Raw genomic sequence first — 20,270 nt, 5'->3', positions numbered from 1 at the left:
TAATAGATCCCTTTTAAGTGTCAGACAGCTGCTGACAAGGCAAATAAGGTCATAAGATCATAATTCTTTTACAAATCAGTAGTTAAATAGTAAATGCAATGGAAGAAACTTGCGAAGCTGAATGTGCCAGAATTCTAGCACAACTTAATCCAAAAATCTTTCTTACATGCCTTGCAGCAAATTTCTGGCAAAAAGTAAGCCAATTAAAGAAGTTGTCCTCTACTTGGACAACTTCACACCCCTCACTTGGCCCCCATAAAATAATAAAGCTTATACTCACTTCCCGTTCCGGCGCTGTTCTTGCGGTGTTAGCACTCCATTTCTCAGGGCTCACGTGCTGTTGTTGCGACAGCGTCACTGTCCCAGCCCCCTGTCGAATTGAGCAGTAAGAGGAAGTCCGAGATCAGCTGCAGCCCAGACTTCCTCTTCATGTTCAGTTTGTCTGAAGGTGAGGACAGTGATGCCAGCGATGATTGGGCGACGGCATCACGTGTCTCAACAACCTCATGAGGGACCACGAGTGCCAACACTGCTGGAACAGCGGCAGCACGGGAGGTGAGTATAGGCGTTATTATTTTATGAGGGCCAAACATTTTAATAAAGAAGGGGTTGTCCTAGTAGTTGACAAATCCTTTAAAGGTACAGTATATGCACATGGTGCCTTTTGGACATCAGTGTACTTGCATTGTTTTTAAACAGAAACCACTTGAGTAAAAAGATTTTCCTGAAATATCCTCTTTGACATCCTTGCACCATTTTTAAGGCAACTTTGGGGTTGATGTCAAAAGATCTTATCATTTTTCTTCTGAGAGCAAATTTAAATGCTCTTTATCACTCTATTAGAGTAATTTATTTCCCATAATCTACTTTTTAGTTCTATAGCACGTGTTTTAAAAGATTTAAAGGTTGAACAAGTTTTGTTGCATGAAAAGAAATTTCCTTTTCGGGATCACCTTAATGGTGTTGGCCGGTCATGCATTTTTGGCATCTTATAGTCTATTTGTTGACATCTTCTTCCTATAACAGTAGTGTGAATGCGATTACAAGGATCTCTAAAAATGGCCATGTCTAGAAAGGGAATGAAATGTGAGGATAATGTCAGCTTCAAGTTCAGGCTGCTGTTGTTTACAATATTGATAAATTCATATAACTGAGGTTAAGTGCCGCTTCAAGTGATCAATATATCATCAATATAGTGTCTCAATATCCCCATTTTGCTAATGAACCTGGACCTATGTTTGGCAAAGATTATCTCCACTTACTACCAACCTAAAAAACAGTCTTTTCCCCGCCTCCTGTTTGCCTCAGACTGACAGGTCACTCCTGTTTCAATGACCGATCAGTCAGAGACAGAAGGCAGGCAGATGGAGGGGAAAAGTCAGAGAAGAAAGAGAGCTGGAAGTGCAGTGCCCGCCCATAGCACTTGCAATTCATTAGAATACAATTTCAAGTATGGATTTCTCTAAAGCAGCAAAATGAATATCTACCACAAAGGTAAGGCAATAATCAGCATTACTAAAAAGATTTTAAAGAGGTCTGGTGCAACCCTGCAGGAAAATAGGCTGGATTATAAGGATCTTGTCATACCTCTTGATCTAGATCAGTAATTGTTTGCTTCTCTGAGGCCAGCTGCTGATCTAGCTCATTCTTCTGTTCTAGCAAAGAATGCAACTTTTCCTGATGATCCTGGTCACGGGACTGGTTGCTTCGACTCTCCGAGATCCTCAAATCCTTCAGCAGTTCATCCCTCTCTCTTTCCAGTGCATGCATCTCTGCTCTGCAAACATCAAAGTTATTCATTGTGCTATGCTTATATGACTGTATTTGATGTTATTATGTATTTGATTCTATGGCCACCTTACAAAAATAATTATAATAATAAATAAAAAATAAAGGTAGAATAAAACTAAATATTTTCTGCCTTCAGTACAGCATGGGAAGACCAGCATGATCTATCAGTGATAAGAAGGAAATTTTAGAGAACATCTGCTATTTTGGTAGAAGTTATTACTGCCTTACCAAACTGTTACGTTGAGGTTAAATTACCATATTTATACCTTGATACTGTTTTCTACTGGGCGCTAAATAATATATATTTTTTGTGGAAGAATACCTGAGAACAAATACACTGTATTTCAATGTAACTTCCTTTTGGCGGTGTCATGTATAGATAGAATTGTAGAATAGTGTCTTAGATGATGGTATCAACTACAGGTAAGTCAATCTAAATACTATGAAAAGCTGCAACCTTACAAGTACACACATTGGCCTACTGTATAAGCCATTTAGGCAGGACTAACCATCATTATGTTTTCCCTGGTGGGAGCAATTTTAAAGGGAATATGTCAGCAGGTTTTGCTATGTAATCCAACTGCAGCATGATTTTAGGGTCTGAGACCCTGAATATAGCAATGTTTTACTATACAGGAGTTGTGATAGAATCAGTTTTCTCTGCTGCAGATGTTGCAGAGCTCGGAATGCTGAGCTGTTTATAATCCTGTCCACACCACTGATTGACAGCTTTCTGTGTACAATGTATAGTGACCAAAAGCTGCTAATCAATGGTTAAAGCCCCCCGTCACACTAAGCGACGCACCAGCGATCCCGACAACGATATGACCTGGTCAGGATCGCTGGTGTGTCGCTACATGATCGCTGGTGAGCTGTCAAACAGGCAGATCTCACCAGCGATCAGGACCAGCGACGATGTGGGTAACAAGCGAGGGCGTCGCTTAGTTACCCACTGTTTATATTGGATACCAGCTCCCAGCACGAGCACGCTGGTATTCAGGGTGCACAGCGGGTAACTAAGCGACGCACACGCTTAGTTACCCGCTGTTTACCTTGGATACCAGCTCCCAGCATCTGCTTACAGTGCTGGGAGCTCGCTGATCGATGGTCTCCCGCTGCCACACGCAGCGATACGTGCTGGCCAGCGGGAGACCAACGATCAAAAAAAGGCCCAGGAAATTCCTGAACGATCAGCGATACCCGGCGGGGGGGGGCTGTCGCTGATAGGTGTCACACACAGCGGGATCGCTGCTGAGGTCGCTTGTTGTGAGTTCATTTTCCCCTTCACCATTGAGGTCTGATGAACTCCCTCTTCTGGTGAAGGAAGGTAGTGAGGCTGATTACCAAGCACCTGGGCAGGATGATGACTGGGTGATGGGAATTACTGACTGGATATAAGGCAGCCGACGCCCTTCTGCCTTGCTGGTGATCTCTCTGAGGGATTCTAGGAGACCAGTCTGATTCCTGCTCCTCAAAAGCTAAGTTTTCTGCTCTACTTTTTGCATTTGTGTTTTGGTTTTGTTTTGCTTTGTTTTTCTGGATTTCTGCCATTCCCTGCTGGGGTGAGCTGAATTCCTTTTTGCTCTGTCTTCAGAAAATACCTGAGTTCTGATATAGTCTTTATGAAGCCTAGCGTCTTCAGGGCTTTTTTCCCTATCAGCTGTTGGCTCTTGTTTTGATAGGGTTTTGGCGGATTACAGACAGCAGCTTTTCTATCCTGTCCTATGTAGTTAGCTTGGGCCCATCATTTGCTCAGCCTATCTTTCTGTCTGTGTGAGTGATTTTTCATCTTGCTTCACCGTCATTATATGTTGGGGGCTGCCTATTGCTTTGGGGTCTGCTCTGGGGCAGTTTAGATTTCCCTTTCTGTCTTTAGGCTAGGCAGTTCTCCGGCTGTGATCGAGGGGTCTAGGGCACCGTAGGAACCCCCCACGGCTACTGCTAGTTGTTGTTGATAGGTTCAGGGGTCTGTAATCCGATAGCTGCCAACTTCTCTGGTTTTCTGGACTTAGCTAGTATTTCTGTTTTTGCCTCCTACGGTGACTCATTCATAACAGTCGCTGTTGCGTCACAAAACTTGTGACTCAGCAGCGATCTCGCTAGCGATCTCGCTTAGTGTGATGGGGGCTTAAGGCATGGTTGGACCATGAGGCATGAGACACCTAGTCCTGCAGTGATAATCTCCTGCTGGAAAAACACTGATCTAATTGATGCAGCAAAATACAGCCTTGCACATAACAAATCACTGGAATAGGGGTTTCTGCCTTTACATCATGGTGCTCCCTTATATGGCAAAAAACTGCTGACATATTCCTTTTAAATCACAATATTCTCAAATGTTTATCTCAGAAATCAGAATTGATCCTTACATAGAAAAGCAGGGCTTTTTTCCTGAGTTTTGCTCAATTATATAGTAGCATTTTGGGTTGTGGAATTCTAATCTAAGTACATTTGGAAAGGTTCTTAGGTTCTTTTTGAATTCCACATAATTAACTCTAGCAATATGTAATGACAGTGGGTGTGGATCCACTGGCCAGGCTTTCTCTAGAGGGGCGTATCTAAGTGGCTACCTGGTCTTGACTAGAGCCTCTGATGGTGAGGATAGACTTGGGCCTTTAGGGTAGCCACCAGGTGCCACTCCAGGACAGTCCCCAGAACTGCAGCAGCTGACCGAAGAGTCAGAGACACAGATGCAAAGCACAGAAGGAATAAACAAAGACGAGGTTAGGAAATCCGATGTCGGGGCGGGCAGTATACGTTCAGAATACGAAGCCAAGGTCAGGAGCTTTTGCTCTTATTGTATTCTCGCTCATCTCCTGAGCAATCTGCTTTTTTTCTTTTTTCTAATCCACCTGTCACGATGTGACTTTAATGGAGAGGGGCCTGAAACTGTCCCTGGAACTGGGCCCTACCTATCCCTATATCAGGGGTACTCTTAAAGGTTGAGAGGCCTGGTTAACCTCCTGTTAAACCCTAATCTGTCCTCTCTCCAACTTCATGAGGCATGGCACAGAAATGTAAGGGAAACCAGACACAAAGACAGACAGTGATAACTGAAAACCACTATTATGCAAAAACGTTCACCAAAAGTAGGGAGGAAGGTAGGGAAAGGGAGGAATAAACAAGCCAAACAGGAATAAAGAAAGAAAAACTCTCACGAACCTAAATCACACAGAGCACTTCAACTACTGCTACCAACTACACAACACAACACTTTCCAGGAAGAAGATTCTTTCACCGGCAAGGACTAAACACCCAGATTTAGAATAAGTAGTATAAGTAGGGAGAGGAGTTGATCTCAGTAGCTGCAGTTGAGAACAACAACCAGCTAGCATGGAAAGAGTCATTATGCCTTTCCGCACTGGCTGAAAGGAAATCCATTTAAAATAGAACCCAAATCACCCAGTCTCTAAGGAGGACCAGCGATTCATTACCTGTTGTGACCTTCTAACTCCAGGTCTTCCAGGGTGTTAGGAACGGCGGAACGCACTAAATGAAAATAATAATAAAGTGCGTTCGCCGCTCGGGATCCACCGTGCAGTAGGTGATATAACCGCTGCTAAGTGGTGGCAGGAGCAATATGGTGGTAATGCGCACCGGGTTAAACGTCACCAAGGTGCGCAGAGCAATCTCTGTTAAGTCACAGAGATGGCAAATAAACACAAATACACAGACTGAGCCTGTTGAGGTCACAGTACTCAGTATAAATACACACACGGTATCAGGTCACATGAGAATCCCAAGACGGCGGCACTATGTCCGTCTAGACCTACGGTGTGTGCAGCGTCGCAGCTGCGAACGCTGAGAGCTGCTACTGCAGCGCGGCGTGGACACTGCCGCTAACCGACAAAGCTATGACGCAAGCGCAATGTCGGACGCTAGCAGCTGTGGATGTTGCAGCAGAGGAGCGCTGGTGCTGATTCTAACTCAGTCCCTAACCACATACGTAATATCAGAGGGAAGGGGTTTTATAATGAGTTATTCACCAGAATCATACATCCATCCTCATGCACACAGCAGCAAGTAAGTCTATACTAGCGTATGGCAGAACAGCCATGCACGCCTTTTATAGTAGCCGGGACCTTCTGCAAGCCTCCAGATCTCTGAGATGGACCAAAGAGATCTGGAGCAGGACCTGAGCACATAACTCCCGTTCTCCAATGGGAGATTGTCCCATGAGCATGCTCAGTAGGAGGGCAGAAGAACTAAAGGCCCCTTTACATTTAGCGATGCACTAGCGATCCCGACCATGATACAACCCGGTCAGGATTGCTGGTGCATCGCTAAATGGTCACTAGTGAGCTGCCACACAGGCAGATCTCACAGCGATGCAGCAGCGATACAGCGGTCGTTACTAACCTTTGGGACGAGGCGATCCTGACGTCCTCCCCGTCCATGCGTCACTCGTCGGCGCCAGCAGGAAGCCCAGCAGGAAGCGCCCGACGAGAAATGGAGCTGCGCGATTTCGCGCGATCAGCGACAGACAGCGGGGGAGCCAGTCGGAGGTAAGTATCACATATAGCGATATCGCTAGCGATATCGCTGCTGCATCACCAAATCGGTGATGCTTTAGCGATATTGCTAGCGATATCGCTATGTGTAAAATCCCCTTTAGCCTCAGGAGAGATTTGCTGCAAGGTAATCTCCTCTGCTATCTCCTCTGCAGTAGATAAACAGCAGGAGACTGCAGAACGTGAGGGTCTGGATCCCTGCAAAGTAAACGCAGAAATTCGACGCCTAACACAGGGGGAGTGACACCCTTGTGACACCACCCTATGAGGGTCCCAGAGACATTTTGTTTAGTGGTATTTTTTCTTTACCAAAAGGGCATTACTCACAAAGTAATAATACAAAAGCAGCCTAAACACATGCCTCCAAAGAACTCTGAGAGCAATGCCTTTATGTAAAGACCATAATAATTAGCACTAAATGCAAACATCCATATTTCTTGACCTATATTAAAGAAGCAAACAATATGCAATGCTCAGGGGGAGCAGCAGCAAGAATAAAATAAGGGCAAAAAATTAGCTGGTATGTCACTCTCCACAAGGAGAAACCTAAGACCTCAGTCCAGAGCCTCTCACCTAGCCAAATCAGTTCTCATACTTTGCACTGACGAGGACCAAAAGCCCGAAACACTGTGTCTGCAAATTGAGATTCTGATTTGGCTTTTATCCTAAATCATATTGCAAGACTTGTTAAAGGGTTGATTGTGACTTGTAGGATTGCTACTATGAACACGTGGTGCTATAGAGTTCAAGTCCTCTTTCTCGCTGAAAAGGCAATTTGCATATTAAATTTCCCAGAGGAGCTTTCCACAGCGAATAAGCCTCCTTACCTTGACAAGCCAGAGCTGGTATGTCACTCTGCACAAGGAGAAACCTTACCCCTTTGACCTAAGTCCGGAGCCTCTCACCTAGCCAAATCAGTTCTCATACTTTGCACTGACGAGGGCCAATAGCCTGAAACACTATGTCTGCAAATTGAGATTCTGATTTGGCTTTTATCCTAAGTCATATTGCAAGACTTGTTAAAGGGTTGATTGTGACTTGTAGGATTGCTACTACCAACAAGTGGTGCTATAGAGTTCAAGTCCTCTTTCTCTCTCAAGAGGCAATTTGCATAGGGCAAAAAATGACCACTTTTGACCTAATGAAGGGTCTTCTTTATTTAAGGCACCCCCAAACACATTAACTGAAAGTCGGCCAAACCAGCCAACAGATGTGTATGGGGACATCGTGTCTCTCCCATGTCAGGCAATGTCGGGTGGGAGAAGGATCTGTATCCTGGTAAGATAACAGCGGCTCTCTCATATCGCCCCATTGAATACACATAATCGCTCTGTTGTGGGGGACTCAGGAGAGATATCTGTGAGCTGAACATCCCAGCATAAGACTATGTTCACTAAACAGTATATAGTACTGTGTTCATGCCACAACATTTATCCTCCAGGATATTTATTTTTTTAGGAAGTGCTGGCTATATTTGTTTTTCTAGATAACATAGACAGACAATTATAACACTTTAAGCTGCAAATCTTCAGGGACGAGGCTTCTTTATTTTTTAGCTATGTGTTCTTCCTTTTTTCATCTATGACAAGACATTAATAGTTAGCAGGTACCTGACAAAGCCTTAAATTTTTCATTCTGTCAGCTGAAAGATCTGCAGAACTCATAAGAAGAGCAGGAAGAACATTACAGAAGGTGTAATATGAAATATCATTGTTCTGCTGAGGGCTAGATGCCATTATGTCACCATAAAAGTATCTCCTGACAAGACAGACAGAAGTGATGACAGGCTGTACGAAGTACATTTGGCGATAATTGGCACTAGGAGAGCGAATAGTAAAATTATCAGGTTCCTGGGCAGTTTATGACATAGTACTGTAGGTACTTGCTACATTTTCAAACAAAATATCAACTTTATCCAAATTCACAATAAAATAAAAAATAATGTATTTGAGTAACCTAAATACAATTTGTTATGTCTGCCAATACCCATATGGTCCTTCCACCAATGGACAATTGGACAATTCAACTGAATGAATGATACTTAGAACTTAGAGAGTCAATAAAAGATAATATGTATGAAGTGTATGTGCATCTTTTAACCCCTTTCCGACATGTGGTGCTGAGCCAGCACCTTTCTGGGCACATGACAGCTGATCTACACAGCTGACATGTGCCCGCAACAGCCACGGGTGGAATCGTGATCCACCCGTGGCTGTTAACTAGATAAATGCTGCTGTCAATCTCTGACAGCGGAATTTAACTCACACTTACAGGAAGCTAATACCTCCCATCCATGACTTTGTCACATGATCGCGGGTCACTGATTGGTCGGCATGACAACCAAAGGTCTGCATCAGACCTCTATAGTTGTCATTGCTAGATTGCTATGAGCGGCGATCATAGCAAGTGAGCATTTCTGCTACACACAGGTGCCTGTATGCAACAGAGGCGATTACAGTATTGCAGCTTCTAGTCTCCCATGAAGACTATTGAAGCATGCAAAATGTAAAAAAAAAAAAAAGTTTTTAAAAATATTTTTAAAAATATAAATGTTCAAATCACCCCTCTTTCATCCCATTCAAAATAAAATAAAAAAATTCAAATATACACATATTTGATCTCACCGCTTTCAGAATCGCCCGATCTATTAATATTAAAAAAAATTAACCCGATCGCTAAACGGCGTAACAAAAAAATATTAAAAATGCCGGAATTAAGTTTTTTGGTCACCACTACATTGCAATAAAATGCAATAACAGGCGATCAAAACATTATATCTACACCAAAATTGTATCAATAAAAACTTCAGCTCGGAGCGCAAAAATAAGCCCTCAACCTGCAAAAAAAAACCCTCACATAGCCATAGTGACCAAAAAATAAAAAAAGGTTATGGCTCTGGGAAGCAAGGGAGCTAAAAACGAAAACGCAAAACGGAAAATGGCCCGGGGGTTAAGGGATTAAGCAAAAAACATTATACAGTAGAATAGCCTTTGGGTGGTTACAAATTTGATCTGCATTAATATGATGTGATATTGTGTTGTAAATGACAGACGATATCACAGTTGCAAATATGGTTGACATCATTTCACATCACATGGTCACTGCACGAGCAAAGTGTCCGCCCTGCATAATAACAAGCGCTCTCACAAGTTATAACAAGCCTTATTTCTTGTTATTTTACTTTATTTTTTAGTGACCTTAGGGAACTTGAACCAGCGATTGTCCGATCACTTATACTATATACTGTAAAATCAAAGTAAACAACGAAAATTGCGCTCTGTTATGAAACTCAGCCTGTGGCAACATGGCAGTGGTAGGCTGCTGAAGGTTCCCAGCTGTTAGGGGAACCCATTGGTGCCCTGAGCTTGCATTGCAGGGAATCGATGACTGATTGTGCCTCATTGCAAACTGCTCCATTTATATGCTGCAATCAGAGATTAATAGCAGTATGTGAATGGTTAACAGCAGCCATTAGCTCTCAGCTTCGGCCACTGCTGTTAGAGCCAGATGACATCAATATAGCAAATCCAACGTCAATGTGAGCCCCCTCCACACTCAATAACACCAACCCTCACGTTCAAGAACGTCATTTTGTGCTAAATGTCATTTTGCACTGAGGGGTTATACCTCATACGTGTGTTATATCTCTGATGCTGTAGCCTGTATATAAGTTTTTCATAGTTGCAACTAAAATGATTGAACCCACATTTAAAATTGTTTATTAGCAAACTTTGTTCTTTTTCCATTTATTTCAAAAGTTGTACTGTAAATAGCTCAACATGACTGATACACGATCGATACAACATATGTTCTCTCCAAATTCAACATAAAATGCAACTTTTACCGACTACTGCCAACTCTAAATTAGTCACCCTCTTGACAAATACTTTTGGCACATAGTAGAGCAAAGCCAGATACCAGTTTCTGGCAGCGTTCCTGAGGAATCTTAGCCCATTCCTCATTGGCAATAGCCTCCAGTTTACTAATATTCATGGGTTTATATTCTGCAACCATCTTTTTCAAATTCCATAAATGTTTTTTATGGGGTTCAAACCAGGTAATGTGACAGCCACTCGTAACTTAGTGCAGACTTTCCTACATTTGTTTTCTCGAAATATAAATCATATCAATATTTGGTGACCACTAGAGTTGAGCGAAACGGGTCGAAAAAATTCAAAAGTCGCTGACTTTTAGCAAAGTCGGGTTTCATGAAACGAAACCCGACCCTAGGATGAGGTCGGCCACGAGGTCGGCGACTTACGCGCCAAAGTCGCGTTTCAAAAGTTTGTTTTGCGCTCTTTTTCAGCCAATCAGGATCCACGGACACTGTGGGCAACGTGATGACATAGGCACGGGTCACCACCATCTTTCAGAAGGGCATGCAACTGATTGGCTTGCTTTGGTGGGCGTCACAGGGGGTATAAAAGGGCGTGCACGCCGACCGCCATCTTACTTCTGCCGATCTTAGTATAGGGAGAGGTTGCTGCTGATTCTGTAGGGAGAGCGTTAGGCAGGGAAGAAGACAAAAAAACTGCTTCTGCTGCTAGCGATTTGGCCTGCACAACACACAAGTCACTGTGTGTGCAGTGCAAGGGGAGGCTATATTGTGGTGTATCAGTGGTGTTGGTTGTTGGGCTGCCTTCTAAGGCTTCCTGACACGCTGGCATTGCTGTTTACCCACTGCTCTGCAAACTGCTTTTTTAAAAGCAATCCAATCTCCATTATCCTCTCGTCACTTTGGTCACAGGCAGCTGTGCCATCGAGCGTGTCACATAGCGCTCAGATATCAGTGGGCCGCACACAATCCACAAGTGTCCAGTGTCCAAAAGTGTACGCAGAGATTCAAAATCTCCATTATCCTCTCGTCACTTTGGTCACAGGCAGCTGTGCCATCGAGCGTGTCACATAGCGCTCAGATATCAGTGGGCCGCACACAATCCACAAGTGTCCAGTGTCCAAAAGTGTACGCAGAGATTCAAAATCTCCATTATCCTCTCGTCACTTTGGTCACAGGCAGCTGTGCCATCGAGCGTGTCACATAGCGCTCAGATATCAGTGGGCCGCACACAATCCACAAGTGTCCACTGTCCAAAAGTGTACGCAGAGATTCAAAATCTCCATTATCCTCTCGTCACTTTGGTCACAGGCAGCTGTGCCAACGAGCGTGTCACATAGCACTCAGATATCAGTGGGCCGCACACAATCCACAAGTGTCCAGTGTCCAAAAGTGTACGCAGAGATTCAAAATCTCCATTATCCTCTCGTCACTTTGGTCACAGGCAGCTGTGCCATCGAGCGTGTCACATAGCGCTCAGATATCAGTGGGCCGCACACAATCCACAAGTGTCCAGTGTCCAAAAGTGTACGCAGAGAATCAAAATCTCCATTATCCTCTCGTCACTTTGGTCACAGGCAGCTGTGCCATCGAGCGTGTCACATAGCGCTCAGATATCAGTGGGCCGCACACAATCCACAAGTGTCCAGTGTCCAAAAGTGTACGCAGAGATTCAAAATCTCCATTATCCTCTCGTCACTTTGGTCACAGGCAGCTGTGCCATCGAGCGTGTCACATAGCGCTCAGATATCAGTGGGCCGCACACAATCCACAAGTGTCCAGTGTCCAAAAGTGTACGCAGAGATTCAAAATCTCCATTATCCTCTCGTCACTTTGGTCACAGGCAGCTGTGCCATCGAGCGTGTCACATAGCGCTCAGATATCAGTGGGCCGCACACAATCCACAAGTGTCCAGTGTCCAAAAGTGTACGCAGAGATTCAAAATCTCCATTATCCTCTCGTCACTTTGGTCACAGGCAGCTGTGCCATCGAGCGTGTCACATAGCGCTCAGATATCAGTGGGCCGCACACAATCCACAAGTGTCCACTGTCCAATAGTGTACGCAGAGATTCAAAATCTCCATTATCCTCTCGTCACTTTGGTCACAGGCAGCTGTGCCATCGAGCGTGTCACATAGCGCTCAGATATCAGTGGGCCGCACACAATCCACAAGTGTCCAGTGTCCAAAAGTGTACGCAGAGATTCAAAATCTCCATTATCCTCTCGTCACTTTGGTCACAGGCAGCTGTGCCATCGAGCGTGTCACATAGCGCTCAGATATCAGTGGGCCGCACACAATCCACAAGTGTCCAGTGTCCAAAAGTGTACGCAGAGATTCAAAATCTCCATTATCCTCTCGTCACTTTGGTCACAGGCAGCTGTGCCATCGAGCGTGTCACATAGCGCTCAGATATCAGTGGGCCGCACACAATCCACAAGTGTCCACTGTCCAATAGTGTACGCAGAGATTCAAAATCTCCATTATCCTCTCGTCACTTTGGTCACAGGCAGCTGTGCCATCGAGCGTGTCACATAGCGCTCAGATATCAGTGGGCCGCACACAATCCACAAGTGTCCACTGTCCAATAGTGTACGCAGAGATTCAAAATCTCCATTATCCTTTCGTCACTTTGGTCACAGGCAGCTGTGCCATCGAGCGTGTCACATAGCGCTCAGATATCAGTGGGCCGCACACAATCCACAAGTGTCCAGTGTCCAAAAGTGTACGCAGAGATTCAAAATCTCCATTATCCTCTCGTCACTTTGGTCACAAGCAGCTGTGCCATCGAGCGTGTCACATAGCGCTCAGATATCAGTGGGCCGCACACAATCCACAAGTGTCCACTGTCCAATAGTGTACGCAGAGATTCAAAATCTCCATTATCCTCTCGTCACTTTGGTCACAGGCAGCTGTGCCATCGAGCGTGTCACATAGCGCTCAGATATCAGTGGGCCGCACACAATCCACAAGTGTCCAGTGTCCAAAAGTGTACGCAGAGATTCAAAATCTCCATTATCCTCTCGTCACTTTGGTCACAGGCAGCTGTGCCATCGAGCGTGTCACATAGCGCTCAGATATCAGTGGGCTGCACACAATCCACAAGTGTCCAGTGTCCAAAAGTGTACGCAGAGATTCAAAATCTCCATTATCCTCTCGTCACTTTGGTCACAGGCAGCTGTGCCATCGAGCGTGTCACATAGCGCTCAGATATCAGTGGGCCGCACACAATCCACAAGTGTCCACTGTCCAATAGTGTACGCAGAGATTCAAAATCTCCATTATCCTCTCGTCACTTTGGTCACAGGCAGCTGTGCCATCGAGCGTGTCACATAGCGCTCAGATATCAGTGGGCCGCACACAATCCACAAGTGTCCAGTGTCCAAAAGTGTACGCAGAGATTCAAAATCTCCATTATCCTCTCGTCACTTTGGTCACAGGCAGCTGTGCCATCGAGCGTGTCACATAGCGCTCAGATATCAGTGGGCCGCACACAATCCACAAGTGTCCACTGTCCAATAGTGTACGCAGAGATTCAAAATCTCCATTATCCTCTCGTCACTTTGGTCACAGGCAGCTGTGCCATCGAGCGTGTCACATAGCGCTCAGATATCAGTGGGCCGCACACAATCCACAAGTGTCCACTGTCCAAAAGTGTACGCAGAGATTCAAAATCTCCATTATCCTCTCGTCACTTTGGTCACAGGCAGCTGTGCCATCGAGCGTGTCACATAGCGCTCAGATATCAGTGGGCCGCACACAATCCACAAGTGTCCAGTGTCCAAAAGTGTACGCAGAGATTCAAAATCTCCATTATCCTCTCGTCACTTTGGTCACAGGCAGCTGTGCCATCGAGCGTGTCACATAGCGCTCAGATATCAGTGGGCCGCACACAATCCACAAGTGTCCACTGTCCAATAGTGTACGCAGAGATTCAAAATCTCCATTATCCTCTCGTCACTTTGGTCACAGGCAGCTGTGCCATCGAGCGTGTCACATAGCGCTCAGATATCAGTGGGCCGCACACAATCCACAAGTGTCCAGTGTCCAAAAGTGTACGCAGAGATTCAAAATCTCCATTATCCTCTCGTCACTTTGGTCACAGGCAGCTGTGCCATCGAGCGTGTCACATAGCGCTCAGATATCAGTGGGCCGCACACAATCCACAAGTGTCCACTGTCCAAAAGTGTACGCAGAGATTCAAAATCTCCATTATCCTCTCGTCACTTTGGTCACAGGCAGCTGTGCCATCGAGCGTGTCACATAGCGCTCAGATATCAGTGGGCCGCACACAATCCACAAGTGTCCAGTGTCCAAAAGTGTACGCAGAGATTCAAAATCTCCATTATCCTCTCGTCACTTTGGTCACAGGCAGCTGTGCCATCGAGCGTGTCACATAGCGCTCAGATATCAGTGGGCCGCACACAATCCACAAGTGTCCACTGTCCAATAGTGTACGCAGAGATTCAAAATCTCCATTATCCTCTCGTCACTTTGGTCACAGGCAGCTGTGCCATCGAGCGTGTCACATAGCGCTCAGATATCAGTGGGCCGCACACAATCCACAAGTGTCCAGTGTCCAAAAGTGTACGCAGAGATTCAAAATCTCCATTATCCTCTCGTCACTTTGGTCACAGGCAGCTGTGCCATCGAGCGTGTCACATAGCGCTCAGATATCAGTGGGCCGCACACAATCCACAAGTGTCCAGTGTCCAAAAGTGTACGCAGAGATTCAAAATCTCCATTATCCTCTCGTCACTTTGGTCACAGGCAGCTGTGCCATCGAGCGTGTCACATAGCGCTCAGATATCAGTGGGCCGCACACAATCCACAAGTGTCCACTGTCCAATAGTGTACGCAGAGATTCAAAATCTCCATTATCCTCTCGTCACTTTGGTCACAGGCAGCTGTGCCATCGAGCGTGTCACATAGCGCTCAGATATCAGTGGGCCGCACACAATCCACAAGTGTCCACTGTCCAATAGTGTACGCAGAGATTCAAAATCTCCATTATCCTTTCGTCACTTTGGTCACAGGCAGCTGTGCCATCGAGCGTGTCACATAGCGCTCAGATATCAGTGGGCCGCACACAATCCACAAGTGTCCAGTGTCCAAAAGTGTACGCAGAGATTCAAAATCTCCATTATCCTCTCGTCACTTTGGTCACAAGCAGCTGTGCCATCGAGCGTGTCACATAGCGCTCAGATATCAGTGGGCCGCACACAATCCACAAGTGTCCACTGTCCAATAGTGTACGCAGAGATTCAAAATCTCCATTATCCTCTCGTCACTTTGGTCACAGGCAGCTGTGCCATCGAGCGTGTCACATAGCGCTCAGATATCAGTGGGCCGCACACAATCCACAAGTGTCCAGTGTCCAAAAGTGTACGCAGAGATTCAAAATCTCCATTATCCTCTCGTCACTTTGGTCACAGGCAGCTGTGCCATCGAGCGTGTCACATAGCGCTCAGATATCAGTGGGCTGCACACAATCCACAAGTGTCCAGTGTCCAAAAGTGTACGCAGAGATTCAAAATCTCCATTATCCTCTAGTCACTTTGGTCACAGGCAGCTGTGCCATCGAGCGTGTCACATAGCGCTCAGATATCAGTGGGCCGCACACAATCCACAAGTGTCCACTGTCCAATAGTGTACGCAGAGATTCAAAATCTCCATTATCCTCTCGTCACTTTGGTCACAGGCAGCTGTGCCATCGAGCGTGTCACATAGCGCTCAGATATCAGTGGGCCGCACACAATCCACAAGTGTCCACTGTCCAATAGTGTACGCAGAGATTCAAAATCTCCATTATCCTCTCGTCACTTTGGTCACAGGCAGCTGTGCCATCGAGCGTGTCACATAGCGCTCAGATATCAGTGGGCCGCACACAATCCACAAGTGTCCAGTGTCCAAAAGTGTACGCAGAGATTCAAAATCTCCATTATCCTCTCGTCACTTTGGTCACAGGCAGCTGTGCCATCGAGCGTGTCACATAGCGCTCAGATATCAGTGGGCCGCACACAATCCACAAGTGTCCAGTGTCCAAAAGTGTACGCAGAGATTCAAAATCTCCATTATCCTCTCGTCACTTTGGTCACAGGCAGCTGTGCCATCGAGCGTGTCACATAGCGCTCAGATATCAGTGGGCCGCACACAATCCACAAGTGTCCAGTGTCCAAAAGTGTACGCAGAGATTCAAAATCTCCATTATCCTCTCGTCACTTTGGTCACAGGCAGCTGTGCCATCGAGCGTGTCACATAGCGCTCAGATATCAGTGGGCCGCACACAATCCACAAGTGTCCACTGTCCACAAGTGTACGCAGAGATTCAAAATCTCCATTATCCTCTCGTCACTTTGGTCACAGGCAGCTGTGCCATCGAGCGTGTCACATAGCGCTCAGATATCAGTGGGCCGCACACAATCCACAAGTGTCCACTGTCCACAAGTGTACGCAGAGATTCAAAATCTCCATTATCCTCTCGTCACTTTGGTCACAGGCAGCTGTGCCATCGAGCGTGTCACATAGCGCTCAGATATCAGTGGGCCGCACACAATCCACAAGTGTCCACTGTCCACAAGTGTACGCAGAGATTCAAAATCTCCATTATCCTCTCGTCACTTTGGTCACAGGCAGCTGTGCCATCGAGCGTGTCACATAGCGCTCAGATATCAGTGGGCCGCACACAATCCACAAGTGTCCAGTGTCCAAAAGTGTACGCAGAGATTCAAAATCTCCATTATCCTCTCGTCACTTTGGTCACAGGCAGCTGTGCCATCGAGCGTGTCACATAGCGCTCAGATATCAGTGGGCCGCACACAATCCACAAGTGTCCAGTGTCCAAAAGTGTACGCAGAGATTCAAAATCTCCATTATCCTCTCGTCACTTTGGTCACAGGCAGCTGTGCCATCGAGCGTGTCACATAGCGCTCAGATATCAGTGGGCCGCACACAATCCACAAGTGTCCACTGTCCACAAGTGTACGCAGAGATTCAAAATCTCCATTATCCTCTCGTCACTTTGGTCACAGGCAGCTGTGCCATCGAGCGTGTCACATAGCGCTCAGATATCAGTGGGCCGCACACAATCCACAAGTGTCCACTGTCCACAAGTGTGTGCAGAAATTCTAAAACTCCCCTGTCCTATAGACACCTTGTACCTTGTTTTACATTACTACTATATAGTTTGTTGGATTTTGTCTACATTTCTACCAAAAATGAGGAAGGCTGGTGGAAGAGGCCGTGGAATTGGGCGGGGGTTGGCAGCTGGTAATGATGGTGTTGGTGGTGGATCTGATGGTAGTGGCAAGAGCAAAATAGGACCAAATGCAGGAGGTGCTGACCCTGCGTCATCGTCTGTCTACATAAGGCCTCGAACGCTTAGTTTTCTAGGAGTTGGCAAACTGCTTTTAAAGCCAGAGCATCAAGAAAAAGTTTTGTCTTACATTGCTGACTCAGCCTCCAGCTCTATCGCCTCCTCTTCTTCAGTTGTAAAAAGTAAAAGCACTGAGTCGTCATTGGAGGCTCATGTTCCTGAACCACACCTTTCCTTGTGTCCTTCACCCCAACCAAGATTGAAGGATGACGCAGGCCATACTACTGATTACTCCATGGAGCTGTTTTCACATACCATGCCTGTATTATCAAGTCAAATGGTGAATTACCCAGGCCAAGATGAATCTGACATGGAGTGCACTGATGCACAGCCGCTGATGGATGATTCTGCTGGTACATTCACTCAGAGCACTACATTGTCCTCGCAGCCAGATTTTGACCCTGATGAGACTCAGGTGCCCCTTCCCGCACACTATACCACCATACACGGTGACACAGAGAAAGGTGCACATGACATAGAAGAGGAGGTGATGGATGACCCAGTTGTTGACCCAGATTGGCATCCATTGGGGGAAGAGGGTGCTGCTTCCAATAGCTCAGATGAGGAGCATCCACAGCAGACATCGACATCGCAACAGCTGTTATCTGGCAGGCCCGGAGCACTCCAAAGACAGGTTCCAAACATCAAAAGAGTTGCTGGACAGCTTGTCCAGAGGGTCAAAAGATCACAGCGTGCTAGGCCGCAAAATGTCTGCCAAAGTAGGAAGAGTGCAGTGTGGCAGTTTTTTGACCAAAATCCTCATGATCAGGCCAAGGTTATCTGTAAGAAGTGCGCAAAGACCTTTAGCCGAGGGAAAAATCTGAAAAATTTGAATACCAGTTGCATGCTTAGACATTTAACCAGCATGCACTTGCAAGCGTGGACACAACACCAAACCTCAAGTGCCACATGTGCAACTGATCACAACGAAGGTAGTCAGCAACGCTACATTGTTTCCCCCACTGTAAGCCCACCGGTTAGCACAGCAGCAAATGTTGAGGTGTCGTTGCAAGGCCACAGCAGTCAGGGAATCCCACTGTTATATCAACGAAAGACTGATTCTAGGCCATCAGAAAGAACACCAACTCCATCACCATCATCAACCCTCTCTCAGTCCGCCCTGTCCACCGCTACTTCCACCATATGCAGCTCTCAAGTCCAGCTCACCCTCCCAGACACTATGAGTAGGTCAAGAAAGTACTCAGTCTCTCATCCGCGTACACTGGGTTTGAACGCCCACATTGCCAAACTAATCTCGTTTGAGATGATGCCCTTTCGGTTGGTGGAAAGCACAGCTTTCCGCGAACTCCTGGCCTATGCAGTACCACGCTATGACCTACCCAGTCGCCACTTCTTCTCTCGCAAAGCCATCCCAGCCCTCCACCATCATGTGAAAGACCGCATTGTCCATGCACTCAAGCAGTCAGTGAGCGGAAAGGTGCACCTCGCAACTGATGCATGGTCCAGTCGGCATGGCCAGGGCCGTTACGTGTCCATCACTGCGCACTGGGTTAATGTGGTGGATGCAGGGTCCACAGAGGACAGCGGTGGTGGGACAGTGCTGCCTAGCCCACGGTCTAGGAAACAGTTGGCTGTAGGCGTTCGACCCTCCTCCTCCTCCTCCTCCTCCAGAAGCGACAGCTCGTCCACAGAGCGCAGTCGTACGAGCACTCCATCTGCAGCTGCCACTGTTGCACACGATGTGTCCCCCTATCGAGCAGCTAGTGGAAAGCGTCAGCAGGCTGTGTTGCAGATGATGTGTTTGGGCGACAGACACACCGCCGAGGTGCTGGCCGAGTACTTGAAGCGACAAACTGAGTCATGGCTGGGCAGTGTACATCTTGAGGCAGGCAAGGTAGTTAGTGATAACGGCCGTAATTTTGTGGCAGCCATAGCCCTTTCAAAACTCAGCCACATACCTTGCTTGGCTCACACCTTGAACCTGGTGGTGCAGTGCTTCCTCAAAAATTATCCGGAGTTAACAGCCCTGCTCCAGAAGGTGCGAAGACTGTGCACGCACATCCGCCGGTCGCCTGTACACTCCGTTCGTATGCAGAAGCTGCAGCGATTGCTCCACCTTCCCAACCACCGCCTCATTATCGACATTGCAACAAGGTGGAACTCCACCCTGCACATGGTGGAGCGGCTGTGCGAGCAGAGGCAGGCCATAATGCATTTGTGGGAGGATACACGGCCAGGCACTTTGAGAGCAGACATGGAGTTGACAGGCGTGCAGTGGTCGAAGCTGAAAGACCTTTGTAAAGTCCTTCAGTGTTTTGAGGAATGCACACGGCTGGTAAGCGCAGACGACGCCATCCTAAGCATGAGCATCCCACTTATGCGTCTGCTCATGCAAACTTTGATGCACCTTAAGGAGCAGGCGTCTGCAGCCAATGTTGATGAGGAGGAAGAGGAGGAGGGAATCCTTGATGACATTCAGCCATTGTCTGCTCAGGGACCTCTACTGGACGAGGTGGAGGAAGAAGAGGAGGAGGAGGAGGAGGATGATGGGGATGATTACTTAGGGGAGGAGGATGCATCTCGTGGGGCAAGTGAAAATGTTGGCGTGGCAAGGTCTGGTACAGGGTTTGTGCGTGACTGGAGGGATGTGGATTTGCCAGAAAGTGCTCCTCCACCCAGCACTCGCAGTGCATCATTGACACCGGGAACATTGGCCCACATGTCAGATTATGCCTTGCGGATCCTAAAAAGGGACCCCCGCATTGCCAAAATGATGAACGATGACGACTACTGGTTGG

General features: G+C 46.7%; 1 protein-coding gene across 1 annotated transcript in view; it reads right to left on the bottom strand.

The window, feature by feature from the left end:
* ODAD1 (outer dynein arm docking complex subunit 1) overlaps positions 1-20,270 on the bottom strand; it is a 263,115-nt gene that overhangs the window by 203,245 nt on the left and 39,600 nt on the right. The window contains exon 4 of the mRNA XM_073571160.1: positions 1,588-1,777. Within this exon, the coding sequence (XP_073427261.1) occupies positions 1,588-1,777 (190 nt within the window). The remainder of the gene's footprint in view (positions 1-1,587; positions 1,778-20,270) is intronic.

Source organism: Dendrobates tinctorius, unplaced genomic scaffold (assembly GCF_039654945.1).
Source record: "Dendrobates tinctorius isolate UK_male_01 unplaced genomic scaffold, ASM3965494v1 ptg000028l, whole genome shotgun sequence".
In the NCBI taxonomy this organism is placed as follows: Eukaryota; Metazoa; Chordata; class Amphibia; order Anura; family Dendrobatidae; genus Dendrobates; species Dendrobates tinctorius.
This window is presented reverse-complemented; position numbering and strand designations above follow the sequence as displayed.